The sequence below is a fragment of the Mustelus asterias genome, chromosome 4 (assembly GCF_964213995.1).
Source record: "Mustelus asterias chromosome 4, sMusAst1.hap1.1, whole genome shotgun sequence".
Taxonomy (NCBI): domain Eukaryota; kingdom Metazoa; phylum Chordata; class Chondrichthyes; order Carcharhiniformes; family Triakidae; genus Mustelus; species Mustelus asterias.
Window position 1 is genome coordinate 27,074,557 of NC_135804.1, and position 23,509 is coordinate 27,098,065.

At 43.0% G+C, this 23,509-nt stretch overlaps 1 protein-coding gene across 1 annotated transcript; it reads right to left on the reverse strand.

The window, feature by feature from the left end:
• Positions 1–864: 864 nt before the first annotated feature.
• On the reverse strand, positions 865–22,082 carry LOC144493092 (putative solute carrier family 22 member 31). Its single transcript, XM_078211995.1, has 4 exons — positions 21,559–22,082; positions 7,573–7,676; positions 3,658–3,812; positions 865–881 (listed from the first exon to the last, which is right to left on the reverse strand). The coding sequence occupies exons 1-4, from the start codon at positions 21,982–21,984 to the stop codon at positions 865–867; spliced, it is 702 nt and encodes a 233-aa protein (XP_078068121.1). The 5' UTR covers positions 21,985–22,082.
• Between the last annotated feature and the right edge of the window lie 1,427 nt (positions 22,083–23,509).

Genomic DNA, 23,509 nt, shown 5'->3' on the forward strand with positions numbered 1-23,509 from the left:
GGTGAAGTAGTGGGCAACAGGCAGAACAATGTTATAAAGATGAAAGCAGGTGATCTTGGTAATGGGTAAAATGGGAAGCTGAGGTTGAAAAGTAATTGGTTGAGTCAAAGTGAGTGGAATTTTCTCTTTTTTATTTATAGAGGCGGAAATATGGCGTGGAAGCCACTGGCTTGCAAATAGATAAAGAAAATCCAAGGGCTGGTCCCACAACGGCATGCAGGCAGCAACTTGGGTTTTAATCAGGAATAGAGGCCTGATTATTACATTTAAATAAATTCTAATGCTGTTGGGATTCCTGTTACATCATGGGGGCAGGAGGGCGGGTGGAGAGACAATCACTATGGTACTGTCTACACTTCTTGCTGCCTCGAAAAAGCAGCGAGTATTATCAAGGACCCCTCGCACCCCGGACATTCTCTCTTCACCTTCTTCTGTCGGGAAAAAGGGACAAAAGTCTGAGGTCACATACCAACTGACTCAAGAACAGTTTCTTCCCTACTGCCATCAGACTTTTGAATGGACCCACTTCATATTTAGTTGATCTTTCTCTACACCCTAGCTATGACTGTAACACTTCATTCTGTTCCCTCTTCTTTCCTTCTCTATGAACAGTATGCTGCACTGTACAGCACACAAGAAACAATACTTTTCACTGTATACTAATACATGTGACAATAAATCAAATCAAAATGTTCATCTACCACAATTGCCTACATAAGTCTATTTCAAAATTTAGCTTGGTACTCAAATCAAATTAGAAATTAGACAGAAATCAAAAGGGGTACATACAGTTAATTGTGTTCAGAGATTGTTTTGAAACAAAGGGAAGCTCAAGTTGCCAGATTAGAAATGAAACTAACATTATTAACTATTGAGAAAGGCTGTCAAAAAGTAATAGGAAATGCAACTTAGATCAAGCCAGAGTAAAAAGTAGCCAATTTCAGCAGCTCGCATTAGGTTTAATGTCAAAATTAAGCACACAAAAGAGAACTTCTCTATTAAAATGAAGTATTTGAGTATTTCAGCTTTTTTGAAGTCTCAACTTGATATCATTTGATTTGATTTATTGTTACATGTATTGGTATACAGTGAAAAGTATTGTTTCTTGCGCACTATACAGACAAAGCATACCGTTCATAGAGAAGGAAAGGAGAGAGAGTGCAGGATGTAGTGTTACAGTCATAGCTAGGGTATAGAGAAAGATCAACTTAATGCAAGGTAGGTCCATTCAAAAGTCTGATGGCAGCAGTCTGAAGAAGCTGTTCGTGTCCTCAGACTTTTGTATCTTTTTCTCAACGGAAAAAGGTGGAAGGGAGTACGTCTGGGATGCGTGGGGTCCATAATTATGCTGGCTGCTTTTCTGAGGCAGCGAGGAGTGTAGACATTGTCAATGGGTGGGAGGCTGGTTTGAGTGCTGGACTGGGCTTCGTTCACGACCCTTTGTAGTTTCTTGCGATCTTGGATAGAGTAGGAGACATACCAAGCTGTGATATAACCAGAAAGAATGCTTTCAATGGTGCATCTGTAAAAATTGGTGAGAGTCGTAGTGGACATACCAAATTTCCTTAGTCTTCTGAGAAAATAGAAGCACTGGTGGGCTTTCTTAACTATAGTGTTGACATGGGGGAACCAGGACAGGTTATTGGTGATGTGGCACATCTCAAAGTCAGTCAGACACTTTGGGGTGGGGGAGTAGGTGGGGTAAATGGTTTTGAGGATTATTTAAGTAAAATATTGTTGCGCTCAAGTTCAGGTGTGTATAAATTATTGAATTATTTAAAGGTAACAAGATTCAATCACCGTGATATCCTGAGGTCAGCCACAGGCAGCATTTCCTTACCAGATCCTGAACTCAATTAGAGGTCATATTGGCTCTTTTGATGCAGCCCAAAGTCAGGAGATATTTATTGTTAGTGGGAAATGCTTCTCTGCATATTGAAAATGGCTGGTTTAGAATCATACAATCCTACAGTGCAGAAGGAGGCCATTCGGCCCATCGAGTCTGCACTGACCACAATTCCACCCAGACCCTATCCCCGTAACCCCACATATTTACCCTAGCTAGTCCCCCTGACACTAAAGGGCAATTTAGCACGGCCAATCCACCTAACCGGCTCATCTTTGGACTGTGGGAGGAAACCGGAGCACCCGGAGGAAACCCACAAAGACACAGGGAGAATGTGCAAACTCCACATAGACAGTGACCCAAGCCAAAAACTTCTTATAGTGTGGAACAGAAATTTGCATGCATGATGCCTGTAAATATTTGATCATAACTCAGGAAATAGACACTGATGAACATGGATACTTAGAATCTCACATAGTTGTTATTTACATTGGAAAATACAACGTAAGTGGGTTATTTGTCCCAATCAGTTCAAGTATTTAATCCTTCACAACCAATCCTGATCCCATATAAAACCCACCCATCTTTTGATTTCTCTTCACTTAATCTATTCTAGGACATCAAAATGGACTCGCTTCAGCCACTAACTTTGGTAGAGCATTTGCTAGCATCACAACCGCCAAGGTTTTTCCTTCAATCCGCCCTAAATCTCTTGCATTTTATTTTAAATCTAGATTTCTTCAATTCTGGACCCGTCAATCATCAGAAGCTTTGTTTCTGTCTACCCTATTCCATCAGTTAGTTTAAAATGGGATAAATCAACCTATAATCTCCTTGGTTCAAATGAAAACAGCCCAATTTAAGTGGGTATGTTAGTTTTCTCAAACAAGATGGAGTATTAAGAAATCCCACTTATCTTCAGCAATAAAAGATATTCTTTTCATTCAGATTTTACTAATGAAATTGATGCACTAAGACTCCACCAATTTGCTTGATGGATTTCAAGACCCCACCCCCTCCATTTTTTTCATAACTTGGTGATATTCACATAAAATCTCACTTCCTAGATTTCCAATTAATTTGTACTAAGCCGATTGAAAAAAAATTCTTATCTCATGCACTGCGTTTGCATTTGTTGTTTTTACGTGTTTATGACTTTAGCTTTCTATCAGTCCTTAAGACCGCCTAGTGACCAGCTCAGAAGCCAATTTAAATTATACATCAGCTTTTATTGACAACTCCAACAGTTTCCAAAACTATATAAGCCTCAACAGCTGCAAACTATTCAGTCCATAGTTTGAGACACAAAGCAGTTTAACTCAATTCAGCAAGATTCACATATTGCCAACTAAATTTGCTGCAGTAATGTAAAAAGGAACTGCTGATCATGATGGGAAGGAGGAAAAAAATTCAGTATTCTACGATTTGCTATAGTTTAGATTTGGGGAAATTTAATTTTAGGTTGCACAGTAATATCTTGGAACTTTAGAGCTCAAAGTGTGGCATATAGATACAGTTTGGCCAGAAATTTCCCATCCCACTCGCCGCAGGAATCATAGTGGATGAGACAAAAAAGATCCATTGAACTCGGGCAGGAATTTCGAGTCTTGGGGCTCATTGAACTGGAAAATCCCACCCTTTGTCTGGAATTGAAGGAGAGATGGACAAAATTTATATCTTAAAGGTCAGTACTGGAAAAGTATATAAAACCTTGTAGCTTCAAGAAAATAGCTACAAGAAACTAAGAAATTTAAGAGACAGGTACATATTTGAAAACACTGAAGGGTCAGATTCTAAGCTGATATACTTACTTGCAATGTACAAAGACAAGAAGAGTCCAGCCAATGCTACCCCACTAAACATATGGAATATAACAAACATGAGGAAATCCACAGAGACGGAAACTCCAATATGCTGAATAATTGATAAAACTAGCGAGAGAATGAATGTATTTCGACGGCCCAGTCTATAGGTGAAGAAAAAAGTAAATGTTCAATAATTTGGACTCAAGTTTACTTCAGCATTACAACTACAGTAGAAATGCAGTTTGAAAATTGACAAGAGTTCAATTCTTCCGTTTTGGATAATTGCCTGAGCTACTCAGGAAATCAACTTTCCCACTTCAAATTGAATGGTCACTTATGTAAATTTCTAGCTAAAAAGTGGAGAAGTTCTTTGTATCTGTGATGAAGAGGAACCTGAATATATCAATAGAAGCAGAAGTTGGTGTGAAAATTGGGGACGTAGGTACTGGAAAGGCTGTCTATGCCCAAGGTAGATAAGTCACCGGGTCTAAATGGTTTGCTTTCCAGTTTGCTAAAATAAGTGGTTCTGAAGATAGTTGCTCGGTGAAATGGCACAACTGTGGCAGATGGATTTCAATCTAAGCAAGTGTGAGATTATTCATTTTGGACCAAAAAAGGGCAGAGCAGGGTATTTTCCAGATAGGATGAAGTTAAATACAGGAGATATCCAAAGAGACGTTGGGCGTTCGGGTGCATAAATCTTTAAAATGCCGCATACAGGTGCAGAAAATAATTGCGTCGGTTAATGGAATGCTGGCTTTTATATCGAGAGAACTGGAATATAAAGATGCAGAAGTTATGCTGCAGCAACACAAAACCCAGTTTAGACCCCACTTGGAATCACTTTGCGCAGATCTGGGCACCACACCTTAGGAAGGATCTATTGGCCTTGGAGGGAATGAAGCGTAGGTTGAAATGCATGATACCTGGATTTCAGGGGTTTAAATATGAGAGATTATACAAATTAGATCTGTTTTCCTTAGAATTTATAAGGTTAAGGGCTGATCTGATCAAAGTCTTCAAGATATTAACAGGAAAAGACATGGTAGATAAAGATAAACTATTTCCACTGGTTGGAGATTCTAGAGTTAGGGAGCGTAGTGCAAATGTTCGAGTCAGACCATTTGGGAGAGATGAAAGTAAGGAGGTGTGGGATAGAGGGAAAGTTGGCCGATTGGATAGGTAACTGGCTGTCTGATCGAAGACAGAGGGTGGTGGTGGATGGAAAATTTTCGGACTGGAGGCAGGTTGCTAGCGGAGTGCCGCAGGGATCGGTGCTTGGTCCTCTGCTCTTTGTGATTTTTATTAATGACTTAGAGGAGGGGGCTAAAGGGTGGATCAGTAAATTTGCTGATGACACCAAGATTGGTGGAGTAGTGGATGAGGTGGAGGGGTGTTGTAGGCTGCAAAGAGACATAGATAGGATGCAAAGCTGGGCTGAAAAATGGCAAATGGAGTTTAACCCTGATAAATGTGAGGTGATTCATTTTGGTCGGACTAATTTAAATGTGGATTACAGGGTCAAAGGTAGGGTTCTGAAGACTGTGGAGGAACAGAGAGATCTTGGGGTCCATATCCACAGATCTCTAAAGGTTGCCACTCAAGTGGATAGAGCTGTGAAGAAGGCATATAGTGTGTTAGCTTTTATTAACAGGGGGTTGGAGTTTAAGAGCCGTGGGGTTATGCTGCAACTGTACAGGACCTTGGTGAGACCGCATTTGGAATATTGCGTGCAGTTCTGGTCACCTCACTATAAGAAGGATGTGGAAGCGCTGGAAAGATGCAGAGGAGATTTACCAGGATGCTGCCTGGTTTGGAGTGTCGGTCTTATGAGGAAAGGTTGAGGGAGCTGGGGCTGTTCTCTCTGGAGCGGAGGAGATTGAGGGGAGACTTAATAGAGGTTTATAAAATGATGAAGGGGATAGATCGAGTGAACGTTCAAAGACTATTTCCTCGGGTGGATGGAGCTATTACGAGGGGGCATAACTATAGGGTTCATGGTGGGAGATATAGGAAGGATATCAGAGGTAGGTTCTTCACGCAGAGAGTGGTTGGGGTGTGGAATGGACTGCCTGCAGTGATAGTGGAGTCAGACACTTTAGGAACATTTAAGCGGTTATTGGATAGGCACATGGAGCACACCAGGATGGTAGGGAGTGGGATAGCTTGATCTTGGTTTCAGATGAAGGTCGGCACAACATCGTGGGCCGAAGGGCCTGTTCTGTGCTGTACTGTTCTATGTTCTATGAAGGGCATGCCTTAATTTTTCAAGCTTTCCTAGATATGGGGAAGGTGCCAGAGGATTGGAAATTGGCAAATATAACATCCTAATTCAAGAATGGGTGCAAGAACAGTCCTAAAAACTACACGTCAGTTAGCCTAACGTTTATTTTGGAATACTTAAATTATGGATTAAAAACAAACAGGTACTGGGAGTGGTTTGAGTTAATTAAGGAGATTCAGCATGAATTTGGAAAAGACAGATAGATCATGCTTGACTGATGTAATTGAATTTTTTTGATGAAGCTACAGAGAAAGTTGAAGGGAATGTGGTGGACATTGTACAAATGAATTTTTAGAAAGCTTTTGATAAGGTACCATCAAAATAGCTGGATAATAAAATTGAGGCTTATGGAACAGGAGGGTCAATGTGCAACTCAATAAAAAAGTTGGCTTAAGATCTGACAGCAAGTCGTGGTAGCTGTTTGTTTTTGAGAGTAGAGGGCATGCCCCAAGGATCAGTGCTAGGAACACTGATTTTTTTCTTTATATAAATGGCTGAGTGTGGAGTGAAATTTGAAAATCTGCCGATGATACCAAACTTTGAGGATTGACAATGGTGAGGGTGATGCAAATTGCCTGCAACAGAACATAAAATGAGAGACATGTGGCAGATGGAATTTAATGCAGAAGTGTGAGGTGATTCGGTTCGGCAGGAGTGGGAGAAGCAACAAAGACTTAACGATATAATTCTAAAAAGGTGTGCAGGAACAGAGGGACCTGGGGTGCACATGCATCAATTTTTGAAAGTGGAAAACATTTTGAGAGAGTGTGATTAGTAAAACATTTGGATCTCGGGTTTCATAAAAAGAGACGTGAAGTACAAAAGCAGGGAAGTTATGCCAAAATCTCTAGTTAGACCCCCTAACTAGAAAACTGTGTCCAGTTCTAGTCAGCACAGTTTAGGAAAGATCTGAAAGGCCTTGAGGGGGTGCAGAGGTGATATACCAGAAGGCTTCTAGGGATGATGCATTTTACATACAAGTTTAAGTTGGAAAGGCTGAGCTTGTTTTTCCTAGAGCAAAGGAGATCAACAGGAAATTTGTCAGAGGTCTGCAAGATTATGACAGGCAAGTCATAAGGTAGGCAAGGAAGAACTCTTCCCATTAACTGATCATACAAGGACTAGAGGAAACGGATATAAGATTTTGGGCAAGATAGGCTGGGAAAATGTGATGCAGAGCTTATTTTTTCATGCAGCGAGGAGTAATGACCTGGAATTCTCTACCCACGAGGGTGGAGATTGCGGTAATAAGTGCTTTCAAAAGGAAGTTGGATAGGCAGTTGAAGAATATAAACTTGTAGGGCTACAACCGTGTAGGGTGGTGAAGCTGACTGGATTGTTCTGCAGGAGGTCAGCATGGATTTGATGGGCCTAATGGCCTCCTTCTTTGTCATAAATTATTTTAATAACAGTTTATTTAAAAACTGCCCATTATCCAAAACTACCTGTCTTTACTGAGGAGGATTTTCAAGCAGTTCTTCACTGGTATACTAGTGCTGCATTGACGGTATTCCCAAAGTCTGAATTTTTTAGACTCTGGGGGAAGCATTATGGTGAAAACAGGTAGGTGAATTTGCTATTGTAAGCCATTCTCTAACCCAACTGTTGTGAAATGCTAACAATTTTTTAAAACTTACCGATCAGCAACAGATCCCATGGTGAAATATCCAACAGTCCAACCAATCTTGTAGCTCACTTGCTCAAGTGAAACTTTCCAGTGGTTCTTACAGACCAGATTCCACTTAAAAGAATGACAAGAAAACTATTTAATCCCAAAAGTGCAAATGTAGTTTTTCTCATCCTTCATTTCTGAGGAAAAGTCCAAGTAGACCAATATTTATACATTTATAAGTGCTTATGGTTCTGTCTTTGCCCAGTATCCTATTTTATAATAAAATTCTTTCAATTTTGGTATTTTAGGCACTCTCACACAAAGTAAATACAGTTCTCTCCAGCATGCATCTGCAAATTTATGAAACAGTAATAAAAAAAGCACCATTAGGATAACAGTCAACTCAGCATTTTATGTTTCTGGAGCCTATGCCTCAAATATCAACTTATTTCCCCTCTTTACATGTATTGCAGGAGCTGTGGTGTCTTTCTATTTTTCCAACATTTACAGAAGAGAAATTGTGTGGGAACAGCCATTTCAACAATTATTCTGATATAAATGTCATTTGCAAGCCAAAGGTTGTGCAAAGATTGTGATTTCAAAATATAAATGGCTAAAATAATAACGGCTCACCAAAGCCTTTTTTCTAAACCTTCTAAAGTCAAGTGTATACTGGGCATATACATTTGAGCATTGGATTAATCATAATCTGCATCATAAACATTCCACTCTCAGGGTGGAACTTTTCCATCCTGCCTGTGGCATGTTTCATGGTGTGTGGGAGTGGAGTATCCAATGGGAGCCAAAAGAAAAATCAGAATCCTGCTGGCATAAAAATAATTTGCAATTCTTCCAAGTTAATGGTGGGTCAGATATCCTGCCGATAAGTGACATGAACACAATTCGCATTCATTACCATTTCATGAATGCTCATTTAATCATCTGTTTACCGAAAACAAGTGTTACCTTCCAATCTTGCATCATGCCAGCGGGAAATCACGTCAGCCTGAAGCTCATTTGAAAGAGAGTGGCATGCACCAGTCAGACCTCACTTTGCTTGCGATTTCGATGTAAGCACAACATGCAGAGCCTACCTGCCACAGCACTGCACTGGTCTCATTGTCATGCCAGTGGAACACCACACTGTAGAGTTGGTCTGCTCTTTGTGTGTGCCTCCATCATCAGAAGGACATTGAGGCACAGCAGCACTGAGGCAGGGCTCAACATTCAGACAAGAGGTCAGTATTGTAACTATGTGGGGTCGAGGGTTGGTTTGCTCCAGGTGCATGCAATCATTGTCCTGAAGGACACAACCGTGTAGCGGTACTCAGACAGGGCTGAACGTTCAGAGACTGGCATTTTGACAGAGATTGGGCAAAGAGAGGGGAAAACAAGCTCGCAGCGAGTGGATAAAGGGACAGGATGGCTTTCCAAGGGGTTTGTGGGAGGTGGGGGGTGGGGGGGGGGGGGGGGGGAAGAGAGAGTGACAGATGGCAAAGGGGGGTGGAAGCTGGAGCCTGACAAAGAGGTGAACAGGGTACCACAAATATGAATGGGAGAGGATGCACGCAAACTCTTCAATAGTAAAAGAGGAGGGGTGCTGTTGTGTGTTTGCGTGCCATATGAAGGATGGGTCCCAAAGACAATTATCCAAAAGCTAGGCAGAAAATTAGCAAGCAGGACCTCAAATGTAGCAGCAATCTCTGGACTACTCCTGTGAGTACAGAAATAGGATAAGGCAAATGAATGTGTGGCTCGAAGGATAGTGCAGGAGGGAGGGGGGTCTGGATTCCTGGAACACTAAGACTTGCTCTGGGAGAGATGCTACCTGTACAAGCTAAGTGGGCTGCACCTGAACAGAGCTGGGACTGAGTTGTTTGTGGGACATTTTGCTAGTGCTGTCAGAAGAGCTTGGCAGGGGTACTGGGAACCAAGAGGAAACATTAGAGAGGAATAGCAAGATACACAGAATACTATGAGAGAAAGAAAGCACTAGTATAGAGAACAGTGAGTTAATAAGTGAAGTCAGAGTAAGGGAGAAAGAAATGACATCTAAATCAGGTTAACTGTGCATGTACGTGAATGCACAAAATAGTAACAGATTGGGGAGTTACAGGTGCAGACTGCATTGTGGAAATATGAAGTTGCAGAGACCTGTATCAAGGAAGGGCAAGACTGGGTGTTAAACATTCCTGTGTACAAGTTGCTCAGACAAGATAGGAAAGGAAGGGGGTTGGGGGGGGGGGGGGGAAGATGGCAGTATTAGTTAGGGAGAACAGTGCTGGGGAAAAAGAACCTCCAGCGGGTTCAAGGACAGAATCAAGTTGGCTAGAACTAAGGAACAAAAAGGCTGCAGTTACATTGCTTGGTGTTGTTGATAGACCATCAACTAGTGAGAAGGATGAGGAAGAACAAATCTGCAAGAAATTAGAGAGCTGCAAACATTATAGTTGTTTTAATGGGGACTTTAATTACCCGAATGTAGACTGGGACAGTGATAGTGAAAGGACAGAGGAGGCAATAATTCCTAGATTGCGTTCAGAAAAATTTTCTACAGCAATATGTGTCCACTCCAACAAGAAAGGATGCAATGTTGGACCCGAGGTGGGCCATGTTAGATCAAGTGTTGGTGGGGGAACACAGGACACATTAAGGTTTAGGAATAGGCAATCTATAATAAAGAATTAACTGCGGGAGAGCCTCTGGGACAAGAACAGAGCTGGGCCAGTTAGACTGGAATGAAAGATTGGCGGAAAAAGTTATAGCTGTAGCTGAACAATGGGCTAACAAAAGTTAGCGAGAGGTCATCGTCTTAGGATAAGGGATAGCAAGTTTCAAACAGAGTTGAGAAGAATCTACTTCTTCCAAAGGGTTGTGAATCTGTGGAATTCGCTGCCTCAAAGTGCAGTGGATGCTGGGACAGTGAGTACATTTGAGGAGTTGGACAGATTTTTAATTGGTAATGGGTGAAAGGTTATAGGAGAAGGCCGGAAAATGGAGATGAGAAACATCGAATAGTGAGTGGACTTGATGGGCCAAATGGCCTAATTCTGCTCCTATATCTTATGAACAGAAGGACAGTGTCAAGGTGCATTCCCTTAAAAGGGAAATGTAATGTAAACAGATCCAGAGTTCCACGGATGAAAAAGGAGATAGATATTAAGATAAGGAAGAAAATGTGCGCTTGTGACAGGTGTCAGGTAGACATACAGTTGATAACCAAGAGAAATAGAGCAGGTTCAGAACAGAGGTGAAAAAGCACATTAGAGAAGTGAAGAGGGATTATGAGAAAAAATTGGCAGCCAACATAAAGGGGAATCTCAAAGTCTTCAGTAGACATATAAAGAAGAAAATGATGATAAAAGGAGTAAGTCTGATTAGGGACCCGAAAAGGAATTTGCACATGGAGACAGGTGGCATGGCTGGGCTATTAAATGAATACCTTGCATCCAGAACATGGTGACAGACGAGGAGTTTTGTCCCTGGAAAGATTCAAAATTGATAAGGAGGAAGCGTTGAATAGATTGTCAGAAGTGAAAGTTGACAAAGCATGAGGACCAGATGCGATGCACTCAAGTTACTGAAGGAAGTGAGAATGAAAACTGCAGGGGCATTGGCCATAATCTTTCCATCTTGTCTAAACTCAGGGTAGGTGCCAGAGGGCTTGAGGATTGAAAATGTTATGTCCTTGTTCAAAAAAGGTTATAAGGATAGCTTCAACAATTACAGGCCAGTCAGTTTATCAGCAATGGGCAAGCTTCTAAAAATAATTATTTGGGATAGAATTAATCGCATGAAAAAAATGTAAGTTGATCGCGAAAAACCAGCATGGATTTCTAAAGGGGAAATCGTGTTTAACTAACTTGCTTAAGTTTTTGAGGTGGTAACAGAAAGGATCAATGAGGATAATGCTGTTGATGTGGTGTACAAGCATTTTCAGAAAGCATTTACTGCAGTGCCACACAGACATATGAGAAAAGTTATAGTTCATGGAATAAAATGGACAGTAGAAATGTGGATACAAAATGTGAATAATGGGAAGCAGGGACTAACGGTCAATGGATATTTTTAGGGCTGGAGGAAGGTTTGTAGTGGTGCTTCCCAGGGATTGGTATTGGGACCCTTGCTTTTCTTGCTATATATTAATGATCTAGATCTTGGTATGCAGGAGACAATTTCAAAGTTTCCAGATGACACAAAATTTGGAAACTTGTAAACTGTGAAGAGGACAGTGTAGAACTTCTAAAGGACATAAACAAGTTAGCGGTGTGGCCAGATAAACCATTTTGGTAGGAACGAATAAAGGGCAAAATTCTTAAGGGGATGCAGGAGCAGTGGGACCTGGGTGCATAGACCATTGAAGATGGCAGAACAGATGGACAGAGCAGTTAATAAAGCACTTGGTACTTTGGCTTTATTAATAGGGTTCACGAATGTCCTTCAGGGAAGAAATTTGCCATCCTTACCTGGTCTGATCTCCAGATCCACAGCAATGTAGCTGACTCTGAACTGTCGTCTGAAATTAACAACCTTCGCTCTCGTCTGCTGAGTGATGGCAGAATCACTGCCTGTTGTTGCACCTCCAGCATTAAGTTGGCAGCTGCTCTCAGAGGCTCATGATCTGACTCTGTTGATGCTGGTCTCCAGCAGCCCTCCAAGTACCAGAGTCCTGGGTGGTCTCTGCCTCAGCCTCCTGTGGGGACGTCAGTGAGGTGTTCTCCAGTAGATAAGCCCGAGCCTGATCGAGAGGTATCCCCATCAAGGTGTGTCTCTCTGCACTGGGCGCTGGTGGGCACAGTGATTGTTCTTCCTCAGTTTCCTCATTCAGCATGGTCTGGGGCTGGGGTTTTATGTTGGCCAGACTTGTGAGCCTCCATCTGCTGGTGCTTAGGAGAAGAGCGTTTTAATTCATGAGCAGGCAGATAACAAGTTTGCATGCCACTCACTGTGAATGATGGGATGTGATGAACCTATGGAGGTACAATCACACTTGTTTGCTGGGACAATCCCATCTCCCCTTCCCAAGGAGCGATCCATGTCCTCACCAGTGAGCTTGTTGGCATCCTCCTCAAACCATGCGAGGGAACCAAGTCAGCCGCCCCTCCCTTGGTCTGGGATCTTTCCTGTCTTTTGTGAGCAAGCTTGTCCTGGGTGAAAGACTAAGAAAGGCATGTGATGAGAAAGGATGGAGTTGAAGTTGGAAAATATGCATGGTATCTGTATGGTGAACATCCCTCCAGAAGGGGCTGAGAATGGAGTGCAGGCAGCCAGATAGGTGAGATGGTGATGATGTGAAAGTTTCCGTGAGACAATCAATACTGATGTTTGTCTCATGCTAATGGTTGTGTGAGATCCTGAAAGAAAGTAGCTCTTTGAATTCATGATGACATGATGAGAGTTTAATATTGGACGGAGTTGACGGATGACTTACCCTGGCAGATCAGATGTGATCATTCATTCTCTTCCCACACTGGATGGCACTGCAGGTGCAGTGGCCAGCCACGCAGACATTCTATGCGATAGTCTCCCAGGCCAGAGAGGCTGTACCTGGGATAAAGCACATCCCTGTGCTCATATACTTCAAGTGTCAAGGCCTTGAGGAAGTCGGGTGCAGCCTTCTTCTTTATATCTTGGAGCCTTCTTTGTCTGGTTGCCAGACATCTCAATACATCCCCTGAAGGCAGCTGGGCTGGAGAGCGAGATGGGTGCCACTCAGGTGGCACTTAAATATGGCATTTGGACTTTTGACCCTGTCAGGTTAATGGCGGGCAGCTGAATCAACTCCCAACCTATCAGGTGATTCAGAGAGAGACTCACTTGTGCATAGTTAATAAGCTTCCAAGCGCTGAATCAGACACAATTTCCCACTATTCCAAACAGTGGGAAATGTGCCAGGGAATTTGCCTGCCACCACACTTAGCTTCAAAAATAGAAAATTCTGCTCTTGGTAGTTAAAGAACTTGAGCATCTTGCTTACATGCTAAACATAGTGAAAACACTCATAACAGCAGAGTTAAGCCATACATAACTCAAGAGCACAAGAATTAGGAGTAGTCAGCCATTTTGCCCCTCAAGCCTGCTCCACCATATAAGGTAACAGCTGATCTGATTATGGCCTCAACTCCACTTTCATGTTTGATCCCCTGACCTTCAACTCCTGTGTTAATCAAAAAACTTACTTAACTCAGCCTTGAACATATTCAGTGATCCAGCCTCTATTGGTCTCGATTTCTAGCCTCAGAGAAAAAAATTCTTGTCATTTCCATCTTTAATGCAAGAGCCCTAATTTATAAACCGTATTCCTTAGTTCTGGATTTCACATTCCGCCCTCCCCCAAAGGGAAACATCCTTTCAAAATCAATTCCCCTCCGCCAGTGAGAATATCCTCTCAACATCCACCCTGTCAATTCCCAATTATCCTCTGGACCTTACATAATTCAACAGGATCAACTCTCATTCTTCTAAACTCCCATGACTATAGGCCCAACATGTTCAATCTTTCCCCTTCATCCCAGGAGAAGTTCTCTGAACTACTTCTAATGCAAGCAAATCATTTCTTAAGTAAGGAGACCAAAGCTGTGCACAGTGCTCTAGATGCAGTTTAATTAAGGCTTTGTACAGCTGCAGCAACACCTCCCTACTTTTATATTCAATTATGCTTGCAATAAACACCAACATTCCATTTGTCTACCTAATTACTTGCTGTACTTGGAGGCTAACTTTTTATGATTTACATATCATGACATCCAGATCGCTTTGGAGAGTTCAATAATCTTTTGCCACTCAAAATGATATGCTGCTTTTCTATTCTTCCTGACAAAGTGGACAAACACACATTATTCCACATAATATTCCACCGGCTAATTTTTTGCCACTCAAAAGTCTGCAGAGGGATTTGGATAGGTTGTGTCCTCTTGACAACTTACTTTCCTACCTTTGTGTCCTCAGCAAATTTAGCTACCATAAACTTGGTCTCTTTATCCAAGTCATTGATTTAGATTGTAAATAGTTACGGCCCCAGCACTGATCGCTGTGGTACTCCACTTGTCACATTTTACCAACCCCAAAAAGATCCATTTATCTCTATTCTCTGTTTCCTGTGGCTAAGCAATCCTCTATCCATACTAATATGCTACCCCCCTACACCATGAGCTCTTATTTTGTGAAGTAACCTCTAAACATGAAAAAGCTAACCTTTGAACACGATACAATAGCCAAAAATTAAGATGGATCATGTAATTTACCATAACTTGTTTTGTACATGAAACAAATATACCCTCAGTTAGTAAACCTGTACAAGGAAACAAATCAGGTAATGGGCACAGTCAGCATATGCAAAGCAGATGAGTCACGGATAGTCAAACATGGTTCAGTTAAAATGTTGAAAACTGACTCATGATCGAATATTTACAATCTCAATTCCATTGTATTTGACGGTGCCATTTCCATTTTTCCAGCTACATTGTTTGAATCACTTTCTTCTGTATATCTCATAACATCCAAGACAGGTTCTTGCAAAAGTCACAAATGACATTTTCTCCTCACTCTTACCAGTATTTGCTATGATTAACCAAAACATTTTGCTCCAAAGCACCTCCCCGATCATCAGCTCTGTGGGACTGTCTTTGATACGATTTAATTCCTACCTAAATAAATACATGCAATGAACCGCCTCTTCTTTACCTCAGCAATATCACCTGCAGACATGTTTGGTTTTCACAGGCATGCAGGTGAACTGTGCTACTCCTTTCTGTTAACCCTTGACTACCTATATGCTGCTTGTTCAACATCAAGTCTGGGTTGAGTCACAACTTTGTTCAACTCAAAACTGAGACAGCCAAAGCATTGTTCTGGCCCTCACCGTAAATTCCATTCCCCTTCCTTGGCTATACTCAAGCTAAAAGTTCATTCACGAATTTAGTTTCCTGTTTGACTCAGAACCGAGCTTTAAATCACAAGCCCCATCCAATACCAAAACAACTTATATTTCTTTAATACTTCTTTCAACTCCAGACTGAACAGCCTCAACATTCCAATTGTTTGTCTCTCATCTTCCCAAATTTTTAACAATCTGTTTGCAAATATCTGTCTGCATCAAACTGTGTTAGCCTCTTTGGCTGTTTCTTCATACTAAAGGCACCAGACAAGTATAGACTGCTGTTGATGGCAAGAGAAGTTGCAATTCTGGATGAGTTGGGCCTGTATAATCTGGAGAGGTTGCCCTCCAACAGTCCCAGGATCAATGGTGTGGAAAGGAATTTTGCTAATGCTTTTGGAGGAGTCAAACTAACCTGGTGGGGGGTGGGAAGTTGAGTGTAGATTCAGAAGGAAGAGATGCAAAGCTGAAAATGGAAAGCAGAAAATTAGTAAGCAACTACGGAAGACAGAGGAAACAAAGCCTAGAAAATAGACAACAATGAAGTAATTCAGTAATTAATGGCATATACTTCAATGCAAGGAGTCTCGTGAATAATGAGCTGAGGGCACAGGAATACACCTGGAAGTATATCATAGCTACTACTGAAACATGGCTTAAAAGGCAGACAAAAATGGCAGTTCTACATTTTTGGTCAGAGTTTTCAGGTGGAAGAGAGGAGTATAGAGAAAACAGCAGCATGAAGGTCACCTTCCAGGGTGTCTCCCACACAGGGTCAACTTCCCATGGTTGTAGTCAAGAGTCTGCCAGTGATCAGAAGCATGTCCCTGTTCTCTTTCCCCCCCCCCCCCTCCCTTGTTCCTGTTGACGCTATGCTACTACTTTCTCTGTGGCATGCTTACCATTGTTCCTGCTCTTGGGATATTTTCTCTATGCTTCTTGTGCTTCCTGCAAGTTATGACCATAATTGACAGATTCTGCAGGGAGAAGCGGGCACACTCAATTATTATAGGTAAGTAAATAAAAACAGAAAATGCTGGAAATACTCTGAGTCTGGCAGCATTTGTAGAGAGAAACAGAGAGTTAATGTTTCAGGTTGTGACTTTTCATCATAACTGGGAAAAATTAGAAATGTAATAGCTTCTAAAGAGGTTAAATGGAGACTGTTACATAAAAACAAAAGAGAAGGTCTGTGATAGAGTGGAGGATGAGGATGGGAGTCATTAGGCTAGATCTTCCAATCAGCAGCAACCTTGCAGACTGTGGAGTTTATCACATCCTTAGCTTTTTGCACACTTTCAGGTGGGACTTCCGATCCTGGCTGTAGCAATGAAAATGGGGGTGTATGGGGCAGTTGGTCAAGTTGTGGGGCTGGAAGGTGGTGAATTGGTTTGTGCTGTTAATCATAGGTTAGCACACAAATGAAATAGCGTAACAATTCTTGGTTAAGTGTCCTGGTAAGAGCGTATTTAGAAACAAGAAGCTCAGGCGGTTGGGTCGTACCAGCTGAGGTTATCCATGAAGGCCCCCCTGCCTTCTCAACCTTGGCCTTCGCCTGAGGTGTGGTGACAAATGACTACCAGTCTCTCAATAGGGAGAGCAGCCTATGGTCCTCTGGACTGCAGCAACTTTCATATTCCTTCTGTCTTTTCTAATGATGATTACTAATCCAGTTGAAAAGGGGTCCCTCACCAAAAATGTTGGCGAACCACTGATTTAGAAAGCCATCAAGTCCAAAGATGCCAGGTTAGGTTGATTGGCCAAAGTAAAATTGCCCCATAGTGTCCCAAGATGTCAGGATTAGATGGATTAATCATGTTAAGTGTATGGGGTTACGGAGATAGGATAGGGGAGCGGGGCCTGGGTATGATACTCTGTCAGAGTTGGTGCAGACTCAATGGGCTGAATGGCCTCCTTCTGCACTGTCGGGATTCTATGATTAAGGGTAGACCATCTTAACTAGCTAGATTAGTCAAGTTAGTCTATCACCTCAAAAAGTTCAATGAAGCTAGCTGCTTTGATGTAGTTGGCATAAATTTTAGCGTGGTTTTGACAAGATCCCAAAAGCACTAACTGGTCAGAAAATTAAACTTTTGTAGGATTCAAGGTCAAGAAACAATTTGGGTCCAAAATTGGTTCAGTGACAGGAAGTAAGGGTAAAGTTTGACTGGTGTTTTTAGATTGTTTCCACTGAAGTTCTGCAAGACTCAGTACTAGGTTACTTGCTTTTCATGGTATATAAATCAATGATTTAGATTTAAAAGTAGGGTGATAATAAAAAAGTGTTTGCATTATGATACAAAACTTAGCTGTGTGATGGTAATGAAGAGAGAGGTGGACTGCAATAAGATGTCAATGGACTAGTTAGGGTGGGCAGAAAACTGGCAAATAGAATTCATTCTGGATCAGGGTGAGGTAATAACAATGTGAAGGAACACACAATAAGGTAGGATACTGAGAATGTAGAGGAACCTTAGAATCCATGTCCATAAGACCATCGACCATAAGATATAGGAGCAGAATTGGGCCATTCGGTCCATTGAATCTGCTCCGCCATTCAATCATGGCTCATATTTTTCTCATCCCCATTCTCCTGCCTTTTCCCCATAACCCCTGACCCCCTTATTAATCAAGAACCTATCTACCTCTGTCTTAAAGACACTCAATGACCTGGCCTCCACAGCCTTCTGCAGCATACAGTTCCACGGATTCACCAATCTCTGGCTGAAGAAATTCTTCCTCATCTCTGTTTTAAAGGATCGTCCCTTTAGCCTGAGTTCTAGTTTTTCCTACTAGTGGAAACATCCTCTCCACGTCCACAGTATCCAGGCGTCGCAGTATCCTGTAAGTTTCAATAAGATCCCCCTCATCCTTCTAAACACCAATGAGTACAGTCCCAGAGTCCTCAACTGTTTCTCATACGACAACTCTTCATTCCAGGGATCATTCTTGTGAACCTCCTCTGGACCCTTTCCAAGGCCAGCACATCCTTCCTTAGATATGGGGCCCAAAACTGCTCATAATACTCCAAATGGGGTCTGACCAGAGCCTTATACAACCTCAGAAGTACATCCCTGCTCTTGTACTCTAGCCCTTTCAACATGAATGCTAACATTGCATTTGCCTAACTGCCGACTGAACCTGCATGTTAGCCTTAAGAGACTCTTGAACAATGGCTCCCAAATCCCTTTGTGATTCTGATTTCCTAAGCATTTTCCCATTTAGAAAATAGTCTATGCCTCCATTCCTCCTTCCAAAATGCATAACCTCTTTTCCACATTGTATTCCACCTGCCACTTCTTTGCCCACTCTCCTAACCTGTCCAAGTCCTTCTGCAGCCCCCCTGCTTCCTCAATACTACCTGTCCCTCTACATATCTTTGTATCATCTGCAAACTTAGCAACAGTGCCTTCAGTTCCTTCCTTCAAATTGTTAATGTATATTGTGAAAAGTTGTGGCCCCAGCACTGACCCGAGGCACACCACTAGATACTGGCTGTCATCCTGAAAAAGACCCCTTTATCCTCACTCTTTGCCTTCTGCCAGTCAACCAATCCTCTATCCATGCCAGGATCTTACCCTTAACACCATGGGCACTTCTCTTATTTAACAGTCTCCTATGCGGTATCTTGTCAAAGGCCTTCTGGAGTCCATGGACTCTAAAGGTAACAGGGCAAATACATTAGTTAAGGTGGCATTTAAAAAGGCATACGAGATACTTGGTCTTTATTAGCCAAGGAGATAGAGAATATAGCAGCAGGGAAGTTTTACTAGAACTATAAAAAACGCAGCTAGCATACTTGTAATTGTTACGACAATCGCTTTATAGAAAGAATGTGATTGCCATTAGAGAAGAAATTCACAAGACTGCTGCCAGGAATGGAGATTTTTAGTGATGTGAAAAGATTGATGGTTTTCTTGGGGACAGAGAAAACCATGAGGAAATTTAATTGAGGTGTATAAAATATAGGAGGTCTAGATTGAGTGGATAGGGAAGAGCCTATTTCATTTAGCAAAGAGGTCAGTAACCAGGGGACAGAAACTGGCAGAAATCAGAAATCATAGAAACCTTACAGTGCAGAAACAGGCCATTCGGCCCATCAAGTCTGCACCGACCACAATCCCACCCAGGCCCTACCCCCATATCCCTACACATTTACCCGCTAATCCCTCTAACCTACACATCTCAGGACACTAAGGGGCAATTTTAGCATGGCCAATCAACCTAACCCGCACATCTTTGGACTGTGGGAGGAAACCGGAGCACCCGGAGGAAACCCACGCAGACACGAGGAGAATGTGCAAACTCCACACAGACAGTGACCCAAGCCGGGAATCGAACCCAGGTCCCTGGAGCTGTGAAGCAGCAGTGCTAACCACTGTGCTACCGTGCCACCCCCAGAAGGATTAGGCAAGAATTAAAATGATTCATTTTTCACGTAGAAGGCATTCAGGGTCTGAAATTCATTGAAAGTACAGATTCACTTAGTGGACTCGCCAACATTAAGGGCATTTAAATGGTCATTGGATAAACATATGGATGATATTGGAATAATGTAGGTTAGATGGGCTTTAGATTGGTTTCACTGGTCGGCGCAACATCGAGGGCCGAAGGGCCTGTACTGCGCTGTAATGTTCTATGTTCTAAAACCCCACCACCATTTAAAAGAACACCTGGATACGTACTTGAAATGCCATAACCAACACCATCACAGACCAAGTGGAGTAGCCCTGGATAATTTTATTTTGCAAAAAAGGTTAAGTAGCCTCCTGTGCCTAGTTTCTATATATTTAGTACACACAAATGAAACCTCAATAGTTAATACAGTTTAATTCAATGTTGCAATTATTTTGCATATACATCAAGCTGCAGGTGACAACTAGGATCTTCACATCCCGTTTCAGGATTTACATACAAATAAGGCAATTGGAACAGCCCATTCGAAATTTGCAAAATCACAAAAACATTTCCTCCCACAGCCCGAAAGTCGTGCTGGTTAGGTGCATTGGCTATGCTAGATTCTCCCTCAGGTGTACCCGAACAGGCGCTGGGAGTGTGGCGACTTGGGGATTTTCTCAATAACTTCATTGCAGTGTTAATGTGAGCTTACTTGTGACACGAATAAACTTCAACTTTAAGCATAATTAGCAAGTGAGTAAATGCAAATACAAATGATTTCATAGAATCCCTAGTGCAGAAGCAGGCCATTTGGCCCAATGAATCTGTACCAACCACAATCCCACCTAGGCCCTATCCTCCTGACACTAGGATTAATTCAGCGTGGCCAATCAACCTAACTTCCACATCTTTGGACAATTGGAACAGCCCATTTGTCTGGGCGGCCGTTTACATGCTACATTTAGACCGAAGTCGAGGCACCCCAACTTTAAGAGTGAACTATGGAGGGCAGACGGTATAAATCTTTGCGCTAGAATTAAGTGTCGTCGCACAAAGTCAAACTTTTGATTGACATACAAATTCATTCAAACTCTGAAAAATAACGTTTGTATTAAAAAGCCAACAAACACTGTTCAGGAGTTTGGACAAAGTGATTGTTTTCACGCCAGTCACATACCACGATTATTTTTCATTTGCGCCCTGTTTGCTCCGTCCTTTATGATCAAGTTTTTAAATATATATATTTAAAAATCGGAGAAAATTCACACTGATAAAACGCAAGTGAATTACCGCAACCGGACCAACACCACTTACTGGGCATCACAGCATCTTTACAGTGCAGGAGGAGAGGTCATTCAGCCCGTCCAGTCCGCACTGGTTGCCGACTGAAGGAGCCTGCTACCCCAGTCCCACTGATGAGAATGGCTGCAATAATCCTGGGCGACGGATAAAACTTCGCGAAACCAAGGCAGGGCACATTTCGCACCTTTCCTTCGCATCTCCCATCAGTTGCCACAAACTATTTTTAAAAAGACGATGGTGCAAAATAACTCCTGATTTTTTTTGAGGGGGGTGGGGGGGGAAAAGAAAAACTTGCATATCCCTTCAGAGGGACGGGTAAATCCTATGTTAAATGGGGTGAGATGTTAAAGTCGGTCGGAAGCATAGCCACACTCACGGTTAAAATGGGGCGCAAGGCGAGCGCTGAATCCTCTCGGTTTGAGGCGGCGGGCTCACCTGGCTAACGACATTGTCGTGGAGGCCGCCGCCGCGCGCTTCGAACTGCCAGCCCCGGCTGCACGAGACGGAGCCGTTGGGCAGCGGCCACCTCGCGCCGCCCGTTAACGGATATCGGTAGAGGCGGCAGCGGCTCCAGGCGGCGGGAGGAGCCCCTTCCCCTTCCTCCTCCTCCTCCTCCTCCATCCCCCCATCGCCTCGCAGCGGCAGGCTGTAGTTGAGGAGCTGGAAGCCCGACAGGTTTCGGAGGGCGAGGGGCAGCAGCTGCGGGTCGGGCCGGCAGTGGTGGCCAGGCGTCAGGCTGAGGAAGAGGTCGCTGAAGAAGCTGAAGGCCAGCAGCAGGTTGGGCAGGCAGGCGGCCACCGCCAGCCGCTTGTGGTACCGACCGAAACCTCCGAGCTGCGGGACGATGAGGTCGTAGTCCATCGCTTTCCTCTCCCCCCCCGCCACACACCCTGGAGCGCCAGTCGCTCCCTTAACCTGAATGTTTCTGTGAGGGGAAAAGGAGACTCAAGTGGCCAGTCGCTGAGTCATCGCTACTGGTTAATCACCTGCACTTTCAGGTATTATTAGCTGAACAAATATGTAGCTGCCGCTCACACCCACACAATCCTTCCCACGCACCATCCTTCACACACGTACACAATTGTTTTCCTCCCCCCACATATTTTAGGAATATTTAAACATTGAAAAAACATTTACATTCTAATATTAGATTCATAGGATCCGTACAGCGCAGAAAGAGGCCATTCCATCTGCACCGACTCGCCAAAGAGCACCATATCCAGGACCTCCCCGCTGTCCTATCTCCGTAACCCCGAGCATTTACCATTGCTAATCCATCCAATTTCATGGTGGTCCTTCCGGAAAGTGCAATAATATTCAACTTTTCTCCAGTGTGTTACAGTCTGAGGTGCCTCAATAGAATTGCATCGACGAAACACATTCAATAACTGTACAGCCCAAGGGGTGCTACACAGTTACCAACCCCTTTGGTGTACTATGGTTGAAAGGCATCAGACAGTGGTCTTCCTTCATTGTTTTTTGCAGCAACTGCCCAGGCCTTTAGTGTGTCCCTCTGCACATAGTCCTGGACTTTGGAATATGCCCCATCTGCAACACTTGGTTGTGGGTAACTTTTTTGCAATGGAAGACCAACAAGTTTCAGGTAGACCAAAGAGCATCTTTCACTGAGTTGATGATCCTCTCCAGGATGTCTGCAGAAGAGTACGTAGAACACTGGCAGTCCTGGAGCTGCATGGGATAAACCTTGGCAAAAACTGCCTTTTTTCACAGGCTTCCTTTGCAAAGGCACATTCCAGAAAGAGATATGCTCTTCCCCACCACAGCAGCTTCAAAGACAGCCCATGGTGGTATAGAGATTTCAGGCATGTGTATGAAGGATCTAACAAGGAATGCCCATCTCACCACCAGCCAAGCTACATCTTGATGCTTGTTTGTTGAAAGTTCTGGCCATGAGACATTCTGCTAAATGACTTTGGCAGTTGGCTCAGGGAACCATCTAAGCCAATGCAGCCCCTTTGATTGATACCCCTTTTATAAACATTCACTCCCTCCACCAAAATAGACTGCAGGAACTCACCACCACCATCTAGACGAACAAGAATACCACCACCCTCCTCGTCACTCATCATCCTGACTTGGAAATATATCTCTATTCCTTCATTGTTGCTGGATCAAAATCCTGTCACTCCACCCCAACCACACCCCCCCCCCCCCACCCACCCACACACACCCACCCCCCCCCACCCAAACACACACCCACCCAAATACAATCCGCTGTTTACAAAGTCATCACGGTTATTCAATTAGATTACAGACCACATCAGAACTAAAGCCTTTGCTGCTCAACAGATGGTTTCACAACCCAGGTCCAGATGCTGAAGCTCAGCTGTGAACCAGGAAAATTGTGGGCGAATGGCAAAGTATG